Raw genomic sequence first — 13373 nt, 5'->3', positions numbered from 1 at the left:
GCCTTAACTGAGTGATTCAAGTAGCAGTAGATAACACTTGAGCTAAACTTCGAAGCAGATTCAATGGTTTTTGATCAGTTTCTGAACATTACGACTTTATGCGTATGGATGGAATCCATCTTCAATTTCTTCTCTCACTTTTTCGTTTTCCTTTTTGGTTTTCCTTTTTTTGGCCTGGGGTCACCAATTCCTTGGGTACAATCAAAACACTTCCATCACGGCTGCACTGAAGAGCATACTGGTTTGGATTGACTGGCCTACCTTCATCATCTCTTAACCTACTAAAAACATCATGATAGAGATCGTGCAGTTTCTGTTTCATTATATTTATAGCTTTGTGACACTGGGATCGCTCTCTCTTAAGGGTTTCCTTCTTTGCTTGCAAGTTACATACGTCATCTTCCAGATTCAAAATTACATCCAGTTTGCGCCTACGGCAGTTCTGAGCAGCAACTTTATTCTTCCCTCTTCGTCTAATATCACGGATGAGCGACACTTGAAAATCTGTCAGATAGTACCTGCTTAGCATGCTGTTGAAAGAATCTACAGGCATCTGGACAATTTCATCCACAGAAAAAGGGATGTGCAGAGCTTTAGCACGCCGTTCATCACGGCTTAAGTTTCTGTCTGTGTCACTGAGGTACCCACGCCTTATTTTCTGTGACTTGCCAGGCCATGAAAAAGATTCATAAGTGGATTCTAGTGCACTTGGCTGTAAGTGGTAAGTGTGGTTATGTAATACAGGTTGAAATGCAAAGTCCCCATGAAAATGAGAATCACTTCTGTGATCCATGTGACAAAGTTTAGTGGGCTCTGGGTAGTAGCCTCCTACAGCTCCTTCTAAGTCACGGTGGGAAAGAGATTCACTACTAGAAAGTGAAGCACCTTCACATATAGAGTGCGAGGAGTTAGACTTGGTGACAGAAGTGCTATTGTGGCTTGAGTTTAAGGAAAGCCCAGAATCAGAATCTGGTTCTTCAAAAAGCTGAGAAATTTCCATTGGATCAAAACCTTCTTCTGTGGCCAAAGACATTAAATTTATCTCATCAAATATGTTTACATCAAGGTCATACAGAAGGTCTTGGTTTGTTAGGTCCCTCACCTGATTGTCAAATGGAAGAAATCCTGTCAAATTAGTTCCAGAAAGGGTCTGTTCAGGATTGGTAAGAGGAGAATTTAACTGCAGAAATAGTTCTTGTGGCTGTGAAGTCCTTGCTACTGGATCCCTTCTAAATGTATTGTCAGGACACAACAACATGGCCTCATGGAGATTTACATCGTGACTTACAGCCTGGCTATAATTTGCATTATAATGTGTAGGAGAATTCATGCCATCATTGATACTTCCTGGGAGAGGACTGTCTCCCAGTGAGATGCCCTGAAAAAGGAAAGGAAAAAAGAGCACTATAAATAACATAAAACTATTTTAGTAGCAGTTCTAGTACCTAATACAGTACTTGTTCTTCTCGTGTTAATTCCTCTATGTAAGTAAGGATATGCTGTTGGCTACGAATAACTTCCCTTAGTTAAATAATGCAGGCAATAGAATACATGATGTGAGCCCAGGTGAGAATATGCTATGTCAGGAAAGACCTGTTCTTTGAACATCATGAGAAATTAGAAAGATTTATGTTAATGTGAAAGCAGGTCTTGTTGTTCAAAAATTCTAATACCTTACTAGTGAAACAGTCTTAACTGCAGGGAGAGAGGTATCTAAAAGCAAATTGGACCAGCATAAAGTGTAATGCTGCCAGAAAAACTAAGGTGTGCCTTAGTTTGTCAAGTTGTGTACTGCCGTTTTGATTCAATATGGATTTTATGAATTTGATTATATCTTTGTGATTATTTGGAAGGGGGAACTATACATATTTGGCTAATTCTCCAAAGAAGTGTTTCTATAAGAAGTAAATCTTAAGTCTGTGCTTAAATAATGCACTAGAAACCGTTATCTAAGTATTAGTTTAAACTGCTGTGTATCCTAGGTAATAAGGTTGTGTTTATTCACAGAGAGAGGTCACTGCAGATATTTTTCCTGCAAGGATAAAAGCCAAGATTCCCATTACCTCCAGTGGATTTTCAGGCTGTGATGAAAGCAACTGAAATAAGTCTTCCAGAGAGAAAACTGTGTCTGTTCCATTTCGATGTATCTAGAAAAAGAAGGTGCATCGTTCACTTAAATTAAGACTGAAGTGGTTGACTCGGGCTTTTAGGCTTAATCTGGAAAGGGTAACCAGGTGTTATATCCATGCTGGATTTTTATCTCTAGTTTTAAATTTTTACGTTCTATTCCTTTTTTAGTACTCAGTATTTTAACATCCTGCTGTAAACAACCTTTTAACTTGATGACTTCTCCATTCTTGCCCTAACCGTTCTTCATCTTATGTCTTTAGCTTATATCTTAGTTCCACCTTATTTGTCCCTCTCCAGCCAACTTTCCAAATTGATTACAAGATATTTAGAGTTACCAAAATTCTATCAACTTGTTATTGCTTTGTCTCCTGCCTTAAGGGTTTAAGTTTGTTGAAATAATTACTTTGATAGTTCTCTAGAGTGGCTCCAGGAACTCTTTAGTCTTTGTAACCTGGAATTATTTTGCCTTCATGCTTAAGTGATAGTTTATCTCTCACGCTTAATGTTTTCCCTCAGCCCTGTCTTATGGCATTTATTACTAATATGCTATCGGTCTGTCATTTTACAACAGCTAATCTTTTTTTCCCTTGGGTAGTTTTAAAGATTTTTTTCTTAGTCTTTGTTGCCCTGCCATTTCACTGTGATATGTCTGGGATTTAACTTACTTACTCTGCTTGGGACTCTGTATTCCTCTAATCTGAGACATAAGATCATTTTAATTTTGGATATATTCTGCCATAAACTCTGAATACTGCTTCTCCTTCATACTTCCCTGCCTCTCCTGGGACTCCTATTAGAAATAATTTAGATTTTCATATTCTATCACTTTTTTCTTTCTTTATGTAAAGGTGAGCTTGTCTTTGAGAACAGTTTCTATAGCAATGACACATACCAAGGGTTAGTATGAACTAGGTTTTATACTTTCCTCTGCAAGGACCAGTTTTTGTATCATTTTCTAGACCTTTTCTTGACTCAGGATTCCTAATGGTGATGGTAGTCGGAATCCACACCATTTAGTGTTCTGATTTCTAAAGGTTGGATGGACAGCTTCCTTGCTCTGTCTCCTCGCTGGTGGCTAGGATTGTTCTATTCCTCATTTCCTGAACCAGAAAAGGCTTTAAACATTGAGCTTTAAAGCAGGGAACTCTCCAACTCCAGCCTCTGTCATGGCATCTGGATACAGTTCAGCCTTGGGTGCCTGATTGTCTTAAATTCTGGATTTGAGTTCCCTCTTTGCTGCTTGTATCTGTAGAGTTCTGTGTCTTGCTTTTGAGTTCACTTATACATTTGCAGATACTATCCATTCTGTCTTATCCAGGATTTGTGCATCTGATGTGTCAAAGGGATGTCTTTACATGTTAGCAAGTTCAAACTCCTGACTTGTGCTGTGTGTAACTCCCATCCCCAACTTTTTACTTTAGGGGTTTCTCTGTCTGCAAAATACCTTGGGTTCTATGAAGCCATGTTTTCAAGGCTTCTATTTCTATGGATGCTATAGGACTTACTTAAGGTAAACTGGTGAATAATAAGATTTCTTGTTCTTCTTTAACTGGCAAATGACACATTCTTAGTGGGTAGCAGACTTCTTCACCAGTTGGATTATTTAAAATGATTCCTAGTTAAGAAATTTCATAAACCTGATTCATCAGTCCTGGCTAGCCATTGACCAAAATCTGCCTGATGGTCACAAGTGTGAGAATGAATAACAACACCACCACAAATCTGCATTCCTGCAAAAACAAACCTTAACTGTAGGTAAATAACACTTTGTAGAAAAGAAACCCGAAACCCTTAATATGCAGAATATGATGTATGAAGATCATTCTGCTTAAAATGAATTATGGACTTATCCTTAGCTAGTCAAAGATGTGTTTTATTTAGATACCTGTTTTCCTCTTCAGTGCCCCTGGAGATAGAGGTCTGAGGAGCTAGCCCCCTGGGTGATCCACAGGAGACAGAGGCAAGAGATGGGAGGGTGCAAGGTGTGACAGAGTCCCTTAGACACCTCATCGAGCTGTATTTCTCCCCAGGTTCCTTTCTGCTCTTGAGGGTGGTATTGGCTGTGTTGGCTTCAGGTAACTGCTAGTCCATGGGGGGGCCTCCCTCTTCCTTTGTGTTTCCCTTAAACCTGCCTTCACCTCTTAAAAAAAATCTCATTCACTTCTCTTCAGAATCTCACGGGCTGATGCCTTCTACTTGAGGGCTTTAACTATGGACAGCATTCTGTTTGCAGTCATCCTCCTTCCTAAATCTTCACATAAAATACAAACAGTTCTATTTTTCGTCAAGAATTCACTGCATTTTGAACAGAGATCACTAGGAGTTTATACCTTTTAAAAGATGAAGCAATATATAAATTCAACTTGTCTTTAGTGAGAGGAAAGTATCTTCAGAGCAGTATATATATATTCCTATATATACTGTGTATTTTACTTCATTAACAGCTAGCCAAGTCCAGGCTTGCAATGGGGCTAGAAAGAACTTACTGTTAAAGAGTGAATTATGTCAGTCATCCTAGGTATTTTCAAATGCTAGTGATTCACTTTGGTCACAGACAACTCCCTCCTAAGTAACATATCTCAGTAAGAGAGCAGACGCGTTGTTAGACGCTTCTACAAGAAATGTGTGTAATTGTCATGTCATGTTCTAAGTGATGTGTTTCTAGAAGGTTTTGTTCAAATTGATGTTTGTCTCAAGTCAAATTTTAAATTCTGAGGAAAGCTCCCTACTTCATCTATCTCTTCATTGTTATTTAACGAGTGCCTGTTACCTAGCAGTGATAGTAACTACCTTAGTTACTATAGGTAATTCTAGAGAACACAGTTGCTATTTTTCTGGGAAGTCTGGTGAAGGGGTGTAATTGCAAAGACATACCCAAGAGAAAAATGAACCGAGAGCATAAATCTATACACAGTGAAGTGGTAAAGAGACTGGTAAAAAAAACATCTTTTGCCTCAAAAAAGATAACTTGGGAGGCATTCAGGAAAGTGAGCTGAAATGTCTCCTTCAAAACAAATATGGTTCTTTCAGTGTTCACTGGCACTGATGTGTGTGTATAAGCAGGTGGTAAAGCCACAGGAAGGTACATGAATTACAAGGAAAACACAAGGCCTGGGGAGAACAACAGTGGGTAAGAGCAGAGGCAGATGGAAACACCTGCATTTCACAGTGAAATGCCAGGCCGCAATGGGATCCTCAGCTGTAGGTCATAAAACAGCCTGAGAGGTAAAGTGAAAATGGGAGGGTTCCTTGGGGTGAGCTCCCCACTGTGAGACTAGCAAAAAGGGACTTAGAAACCACATAGAAACATGGTGTGTTTAGGGAACACAGCAGATATGCATCCAGAGCTTGCCTGAAAAATGAGGGCAAGAGGCCAAGCAAGGGCTTGTTAGAGAAGTGATTGGACTGATAAAGGAGGTGAGGTGCAGGTTTCCAGGACCAGCACGTGGTTGAGAGGCCACCTGGAGGTGGAGGTGTATGTGTCCTTGTGAAGAGAAGGGCAGGTGAAGGACTCCCAGCTGGGCGGTGGGGTCTCCAAAGAACCTGTGAAGTGAAAGAGCCCATCCAACAGAGAAGCAGTTTTAAATAACATCCTACAGTCCAGGGAAAACAGTTTCAGGCTGGCACCAGTCAAGGAACACCTTTCCTAAGCTCCTACCACCCATCACACCCTCAGCTCCAAGACGGCTGGCTGTACAAGCAAGGGAGGAAAAACGGGGGAAAAAGAGAAGCTGGCCACACACACCCCTTTCCACTCAGCCAGGCTTTGAGGCTGCAGCAGGGATAGGAGGGGAAAAACTAAATTTCAGTTCAGTTTTTGAGAATTAACACTGGCTATATTTATCAACTGCTGCACTGGGATGACACAAAAATTTTTGTCTGATTATCTGGAAGTCACAGGGTCTGTCCCAGGTTTCACCCAGCGTGTAGGGGAAGAACTAGTTCCCTAGAACAGCTTAGAACAGGCTGGAGGGGGTGGGGGCGTGGTGGGTGGGCAAAGGGAGCAGAGCTGTTTTCTGACTCCACTGTCAATCATGTGATGTTCGGTGTGATGTTACATAGGTAATAAGGCTACAATGATGGTGGGCTGTCTGAGAAGGGCCAAGGCATGGCCCAAATGCCACCTGGGGCAGTTCAGGGCTGAGAGAGACCCATCAGGGCAAGAAAAACCTGCAAGGGTGCCAGGGGAAGTGTCAAGTGGCTAAAGGTCTGTGGAACCTCCAGACCCGTCTGGAGCATTTGTTTGCCAGGCTTGTGGGCTAGGACCTCAGCAGGGCTGAGCAGAATTATGTTCCAGGTGAAAGGAGGGAGGAAGCACAGGCTACAGGAAGAATCCCTCCCTTCAGCCTAGCTTCTGGAGTTAATCTTTCTACACACCCTTTTCACTGCTGATGAGTGTGGTCATAGAGAGGAGCCAAGGAGGTTATCCTACTCGGCCTGGTCAAAGATGCAAAGTGGGCTCCTGGACTGCCCCTTCAGCATGGCATACCAGGAGACTAAGTGAGGACTTGCGCCCGAGTCCCAGCTGACTGAGGGTGATATGCCTGCAGGGGCCAACCTGGCTGCTTCTGCAAATGGTTGGTTGGTTGGTTGAGGATTCCTGGGTTCAGGATGCCAGCCATCTCTTTATCCCTTGCAAACACAGCAAAACCTGCTAGCAAGTTTCTGGATGGGGTCTGTGAGTTTAACCAGATACAATGTTCTGTGGACTGATTCCTTCGTCAACCAAATAAGCACATCCACAGTTTAAAAAAAACATGTATTTTCATATATCAGGTTTACTTAACGGTAAGGCACACATACACAAAATTCATTCTCAACACAAACTATCAAAAGCCGTAAAATCTACCTTAAAGCCAAAATGGTACGGCCAGGATATTCTAACTTGCTTACCTCGTTTCTAGGTTCAGAGGTCTTTTCTGCCTCCCAGGCAGGTTTATCTGCTACTTTATTTTCTTCATTCTTCTGCTGTAGTGATTTCTCCCTCTGGGTTGATGCTCTTTGCTCATTTTCCTCATGCTGGGAACTGTGATCCACAGCTCTTAGTACCTCATTCTCCTATAAAAGGACCCCAAAATGTGCTAAGTACAAATCCGCGTTTCATCAATTAAGTCAGATCTTTAAAACCGTTGTGTACTTAACTGCTCAGTGATCAGGAAAACCCACAAGTCAAAAGCTACATTATCAAACATTTAATTCTGAAACAAAGGTCAGTTTTGTGTCCTGTCCTTTTTAAGAACTCACTGTGAGACAGGCTGTTCTGATCTGGATAATTAAAATTATATGCATTTATAAAGCCCCTGGACTTCAGGGTGGGTTAGAAGAGCTGACTTCACTTTATACATTTCTGTACTGTTTGAATATTTTACAACAAACATGTATTTCTTTTACAATCAGGAAAAGTAAATATATTTTTATTTTGAAAAAATAAAGTTTAACAATAAAGCTTAAACTAGCATCTCTGATATTTTCAACTATGCTTATTTACGCAGATGAGTCCTTCCACCTTTAACTGAGGAGACAAAAGGCAAGAGAATTTTTCTGAACATTCAAATAGTTATCATTTAGCATATACTGTATATTCTGATACTTTCAATTATATTAAAAGTTCTCTGTATAATGTTTCCCCTATAACATAACATCAAGGCCTCTTAAATCCTTTCAAAGGATCTATTTTTAATTTCTTCCAGCAACAAAACACACTGGACTAATAACTCAAGGACAGCACCACTGCCCCCCACTCTAAACCACAGAAATGTTCATCTTAAAAACAAAAAAGTGAAGGTCAAAGAAATGGAAATCCACAGATGCCAGAAACAAGGAGAGAAATCAAAGCAAGAGCAGAAAAGGAAGTTGATGTGCTGGTGGCCCACTTGGTTTTACTTGCTTCTCTGTTCACTGTACCAAACTATACAACAAACTCAGCCTCCCTCTTGACACTGTGGATGCTAGTCTTCCTGCCTCAAATGATCTCTCCGTTCAAGTACTTGATCACAAGGAGCTCGTGTGCTCAAGAACATTGCTTCTGCTGCCCTATCCTCTTTTCTGCGTCAAGTTGTTTCTTGTCTATCAGCTAATTCCCATCAGCCTACTAACACACTAACACCTCCCATCTTGAAAAGTTCCTCCCTTGGTCCCACATTACTCTTTAGATCCCATCCCATTTTTCTGCTCCTCCGGAGAGCAAAATCCTCTAAAGAGTCATCCGGACTCTGCATTCTCTCTTGAACCTATTTCAGTGAGGGTTTGTCTCCACCCCTCCACTGAAGCAGCATATCAGAGTCCCGCAAGGCTACAGTTCTCCGTCTTCCACCTATTTGACCCATCAGCAACATTTCACTGAGTTTACTCCCTTTTTCTGGAAACAGGTTCTTCACCTGGCATCCAAGTACCTTCTCTCTCTACTCTCCTGTCTCACCGACTACTTCTCCTTTGCTGATTCTTCATCTTCACCATATAAACATGGCAAATGCCCCAACGCTCAGCCTCAGGCACAGCAAGCACTCTCTCAACTTCCTCCCCCATTTCCCCGTTCCTGCTGCTTGTAAGGTGCTCCCTCTGCTCACCTCCCCCCATCTCTACCCCTCCCAGCGCCCCGGCCCCCCTTCCTTCAGGTCCCTATTCAAATATCACCATCTCACTTTTCTTTCCTAAGTACTCTATAAAAAAGCACACCCCTCCCATTAATATCAGTCTCTTTTATCTTGCTTTATTTTTTTTCCCATAGCATTTAGCACCAGCTGATATATTTGTTGTCTATCCGACTAGTATGCAAATTCCCTGAGGGCAGGGACTCTGTCTGCTTGGTTCTTGCTGTATGCCCACTGCCTACCCCTGAGCCTGACACACAGTAGACCCTTAGTAACAGCTGTTGAATAGATGAACTCCCAAACACAACACCCTAAGACTTTGGTAGGGATCTGATTTCTGATGGGTGAGATACCACAGTCTTGCTCTTTCCTGCAATTAAAACACTGATTCCTATCTAAATTCAGGGAAGAAAGGAAAAGGTAGACTGGTCACCACTCTTTAACCTCAGTCTTTTGCCAAGGGAAGGTTTCTTTTGTTAAACCTTAAGAAAATCTAACTCAAAATTCTAGATTCCTGAGGCAGCTAACTTTGTTTACAAATAAATTTGCTGTTGGTGGGCACTGGAGCTGCTTATCTCTAATTCACATGATCTATTTTAGAGCCATGAAGCAGGGTCCTCTTAATCTGTAATATATGAGTTAACACATGTGGAGACACACATGAACTTGCAAACATAAGAATGTTATCTTTAACAATATATAAATAAACAATAACAGAGGGAACAGGTGGCTAATACACAACTAGATCAAGCCCATAAGGAAACTGATCAAACTTTTAGAGTGTATGAGAGTTTGGTAACAAACGTATGTAAGATGGGCCTGCCTAAAAACTCGGGAAGAGGAGAACGGAAGGTAGAGAAATTCTGTACGACTACAAATCACATGGCAAGAAGCAGTTAAAGGACTTGCCTGGTGGCACAGTGGTAAAGAATCCGCCTGCCAATGCAGGGGACACGGGTTCGAGCCCTGGTCTAGGAAGATCCCACATGCCACGGAACAACTAAGACTGTGCGCCACAACTACTGAGCCTGCGCTCTAGAGCCCGTGAGCCACAACTACTGAAGCCCGCACACCCTAAAGCCTGCACACCGCAACTAGTGTCCCCATGCACCGCAACTGCTGAAGCCAACATGCCTAGAGCCCATGCTCCACAACAAGAGAAGCCACTGCAGAATAAGAAGCCCACGCACCACAATGAACAGTAGCAGCCCCCGCTCACTACAGCTAGAGAGAAAAGCTGGCGCGCAGCAACAAAGGCCCAACGCAGCCAAAAAATAAATTAAAAAAAAAAATCATAAATGAACGCTAAAATTAGGGAATAAAAATTTGATGAAAATAAGATAAACAGTCTCAAAGCGTCACTCCACAGATTACTTTTTAAACACAAAGAAAAAGATAACACTTTAGGAGAAACCTGGCAAACACCATCTAAACCAAGTGGTCAAATCTATCATCACAATATGGCGATAAACCAAGATGCCTCCTGATACGATATGAAGGATACAATACCACGTCTGTAGTATTCATCATCTCAATGTAATGAGGAAACATCAGATAAATCAAAATTGGGAGCCACTTTACAAAATAACTGATTGATGCTCTTCCAAAACTTAAAGGTAAAGAACTGAAATACCTTTTCCAAATTAAAGATGACTTACGAGATTTGAGAACTAAACGCAATGTGTGATCCTGGGTTAGATGCAGACCCAGGAGAAAAAGTAGTTTACACAGGACGTTACTGGGGCAATAGATAAAATCTGAATATGGACAACAGATTATAGTCTTAAGCTTATATTAAATTTTCCTGATTTTGATTAATTGGTTATAGAAAAAATCATTTTGTAGGAAATACTATACACAATAGCTTCAATTCATCCTTAAATGTTTCAGAATGAAATAATTATATGTGTATAGAGATGTAATTATAAATAGGTAAACGGGGCAAAATGTAAACAATAGGTAAATCTAAGTAAGGGATATATACTATTCTTGCAACTTTAAAGTTTGAAATTATATCTGATTAAAGCTATCCCAAAAATCCCTACATAGCAAAATCACTTTGGCCAGGGCAACAGCAAAAGGTAGACTCAGGAAAACTATTCTTCCATTATAATTTCTGTTCATCTTTATTTTTCCCCCAAAGTATATATAGTCATAACAACTGCTTTACTAATTATTTTCACCTCTTCCTTCCCAACATTTAAATTTATTTCATTTTCTTGTCTAGTTGCTTTGATCATGCTTCCAGAATACTCTTCAACAACAATGGTGATACCTGACGTAAAAGAGAACACTCTTCGCCCCTCTATTCTCAATAGTCTACTACTTCACTACTTCACTTCTGACACCGGATGTGTGGGTCTTCCATACACCTAGCAATTCTGTGACATCAGCTGGGTGTCCTATAATTTAACTCAGTTCTGACACCATCTAATTGGGGATAATATCAGATCCCACAGCTTAAGGGCTCGGTCTCAAAGACGCCACCTCCCCCTTCAGAGGTCAATTCCAAGTCCAGGTTGTCACCTGTGCCTCCCACCAAGTGCCTATAAATAAAAGGTCCCCACAATCCCTCCTCCTCCAGTTTAATTTGCTAGAGTGGCCCACAGATCTCAGGAAAACAGTTTACTTACTAGATTACCATCTTATTACAAAAGGACAAAACTCAGGAACAAACAGATGCCTAAGAGCAAGGATTGTAGGAAGGCGCACAGAGCCTCCATGCCTTGCACCACTCTTCCACTCTTCCAGCACCTCCACGTGTTCCCCAACCTGAAAGATCTCCAAACCCCACCCTTCCGGTTTTTTATGGAGGCTTCATTACACAGGCATGGTTGATCAAATCATTGGCCATTAGTGACTCAGTCTTCAGTTGCTTCCCCAGAGGTCTGGGAGGTGGGGTTTAAAATTCCAACCCTCTCATCACTTGGTTGGTTCCCCTGGCAACCAGCCCCCATCCTTAGGGGGCTCTCCAAAAGTCACCTCATTAACATAAGTCAGGTGTGGTTAGAAGGGGCATGTTATGAATAGGAAGACACTCCTTTCACTTTTATGGCTCTGGAGCTATTTCAGGAACTGAGGACTGAAAGACCAAATATTGTAAAAAAAGTTGCTCCCATTGCTCTTAATGCTTAGGAAATTCCAAGGTCTTTGATAGCTCTGCCAAATGGGGACTGGGGGGGAGATGAGGACCAGATACACACTAAATCACATTACCACACCTGACATTCTTTATTTTTATTTTAATGTTTCACCAATAAGGATAACATGCAGTTTTATTTGAGATTCAACAGTCTTTTTTAAAGTCGTTCATTCAATCAATACATATTAAGTGCCAAATATTGGTTTGGCCAAAAAGTTTGTTCGGGTTTTTCGTAAGATGTTACGGAAAAATCCAAATAAATTTTTTGGCCAACCCAATACTATGCTATTGATAGATGCTGGGGATACAATAGTGAAAAAAGAATTCTAGACTGCCCCTTCAGAGCTTACATTCTAAAGGGAGAGGGAGCTCAAAATACAAGTGAACTAAGAAAATTTGCAAGTTATGGCAAGTGAAAGAGAGAAGAGGGGGCCCTCCTTTAAAAGACTGGTTAGGGAAAGCCTCTCAGGGGAGGTGGTATTTTAGCTGAGATCTAAAAAAAGAGAAAGAGCTGTGTACAGAGGAGAGAAATGAATACATTCCTGTTACCATAACGTATTTGATTAGTTTCTTAATGATGGATAGTTAGATGTTTCCAGTCATTTCTTTAAAAAAAAAAAGATACTAAAATATCCTCACACATACTACTTTGCACTCATGTGCAAGTAGAATAAATTCCTAGAATGTATGCTAGGTCAACAGATAACTTGTATTTTTCATTTGATGGAATGTTTGTGGTAACTTACAATAATCCTACCAACAAAAGTGCCAGTGTGATAGATGAAAACTGGCATCTCGCTGTAGTTTTAATTTCTATTTCTCTTATTATGAATGAGGTTGAACATCTTTCACAAGTTTGAAAGCATTTTTATTTCCTTTTCTGTGAACTATTTGTGGTCTTTTCCATTTTCCTATCCGGGTCTTAGTCTTGATCAGTAGTAGCTTAAAATTTTTACTCACCTTCTCCCATTCAGTCTCCGATCGATGCACATATGAAACAAGTGGTGACTATGAAGACAGCAGGGGAGAGAATGCCTGAGTACGCCTAAGGATGGAGGCATGAGGAGCAAAAGGGCCAAGGAAGGAAAGTCACAGTCAGAGCAGGAATCTGAGCTTCCTCTGCAGCCACACAGCAAGGGGCAGAAGAGGCAGCGTGAGAGCTGGGGTGAGTCACCCCAGTGCTGAAAGCCTGGTTTCAGAAGAGGGCCCTTTCTGACACTCCAAGCGTCCGTGAATAAGTGGCTATATGATATATCACCCAAACCAGCCCATTTCTGAGAAGGTAAGAGGGTGCTATTAACAATTAAGCTGGACAACAGGCATAAGCCAAGACTGTCCCAATGGCCACCCTACCTACAAGGGCACAGGGGAAGAAGACCGCGTGACTGTCAAGAATCTTGGTGGAAGAATAAAAAGCACTGACTGAATGCCAAAGCCCTGGGGAAGACAGATACTTTAACTTGCACAGCCTTAGTTATTCAGTGAGTATTTTTTTTAGCTAGTCCTTCACT

General features: G+C 41.2%; 1 protein-coding gene across 1 annotated transcript in view; it reads right to left on the bottom strand.

The window, feature by feature from the left end:
- Positions 1-4: 4 nt before the first annotated feature.
- Positions 5-13373, bottom strand: part of NFE2L3 (NFE2 like bZIP transcription factor 3) — a 30921-nt gene continuing 17552 nt past the window's right edge. The window contains exons 2-4 of the mRNA XM_060020629.1: positions 7024-7188; positions 2064-2147; positions 5-1378 (exon numbers count right to left, since the gene is read on the bottom strand). Of these exons, the coding sequence (XP_059876612.1) occupies positions 122-1378; positions 2064-2147; positions 7024-7188 (1506 nt within the window). The 3' untranslated portion in view covers positions 5-121. The remainder of the gene's footprint in view (positions 1379-2063; positions 2148-7023; positions 7189-13373) is intronic.

This window comes from Delphinus delphis, chromosome 9, assembly GCF_949987515.2.
Source record: "Delphinus delphis chromosome 9, mDelDel1.2, whole genome shotgun sequence".
NCBI classification, from domain to species: Eukaryota; Metazoa; Chordata; class Mammalia; order Artiodactyla; family Delphinidae; genus Delphinus; species Delphinus delphis.
The sequence above is the reverse complement of the archived record's forward strand: the minus strand, read 5'-3'. Positions and strand labels throughout refer to the sequence as shown.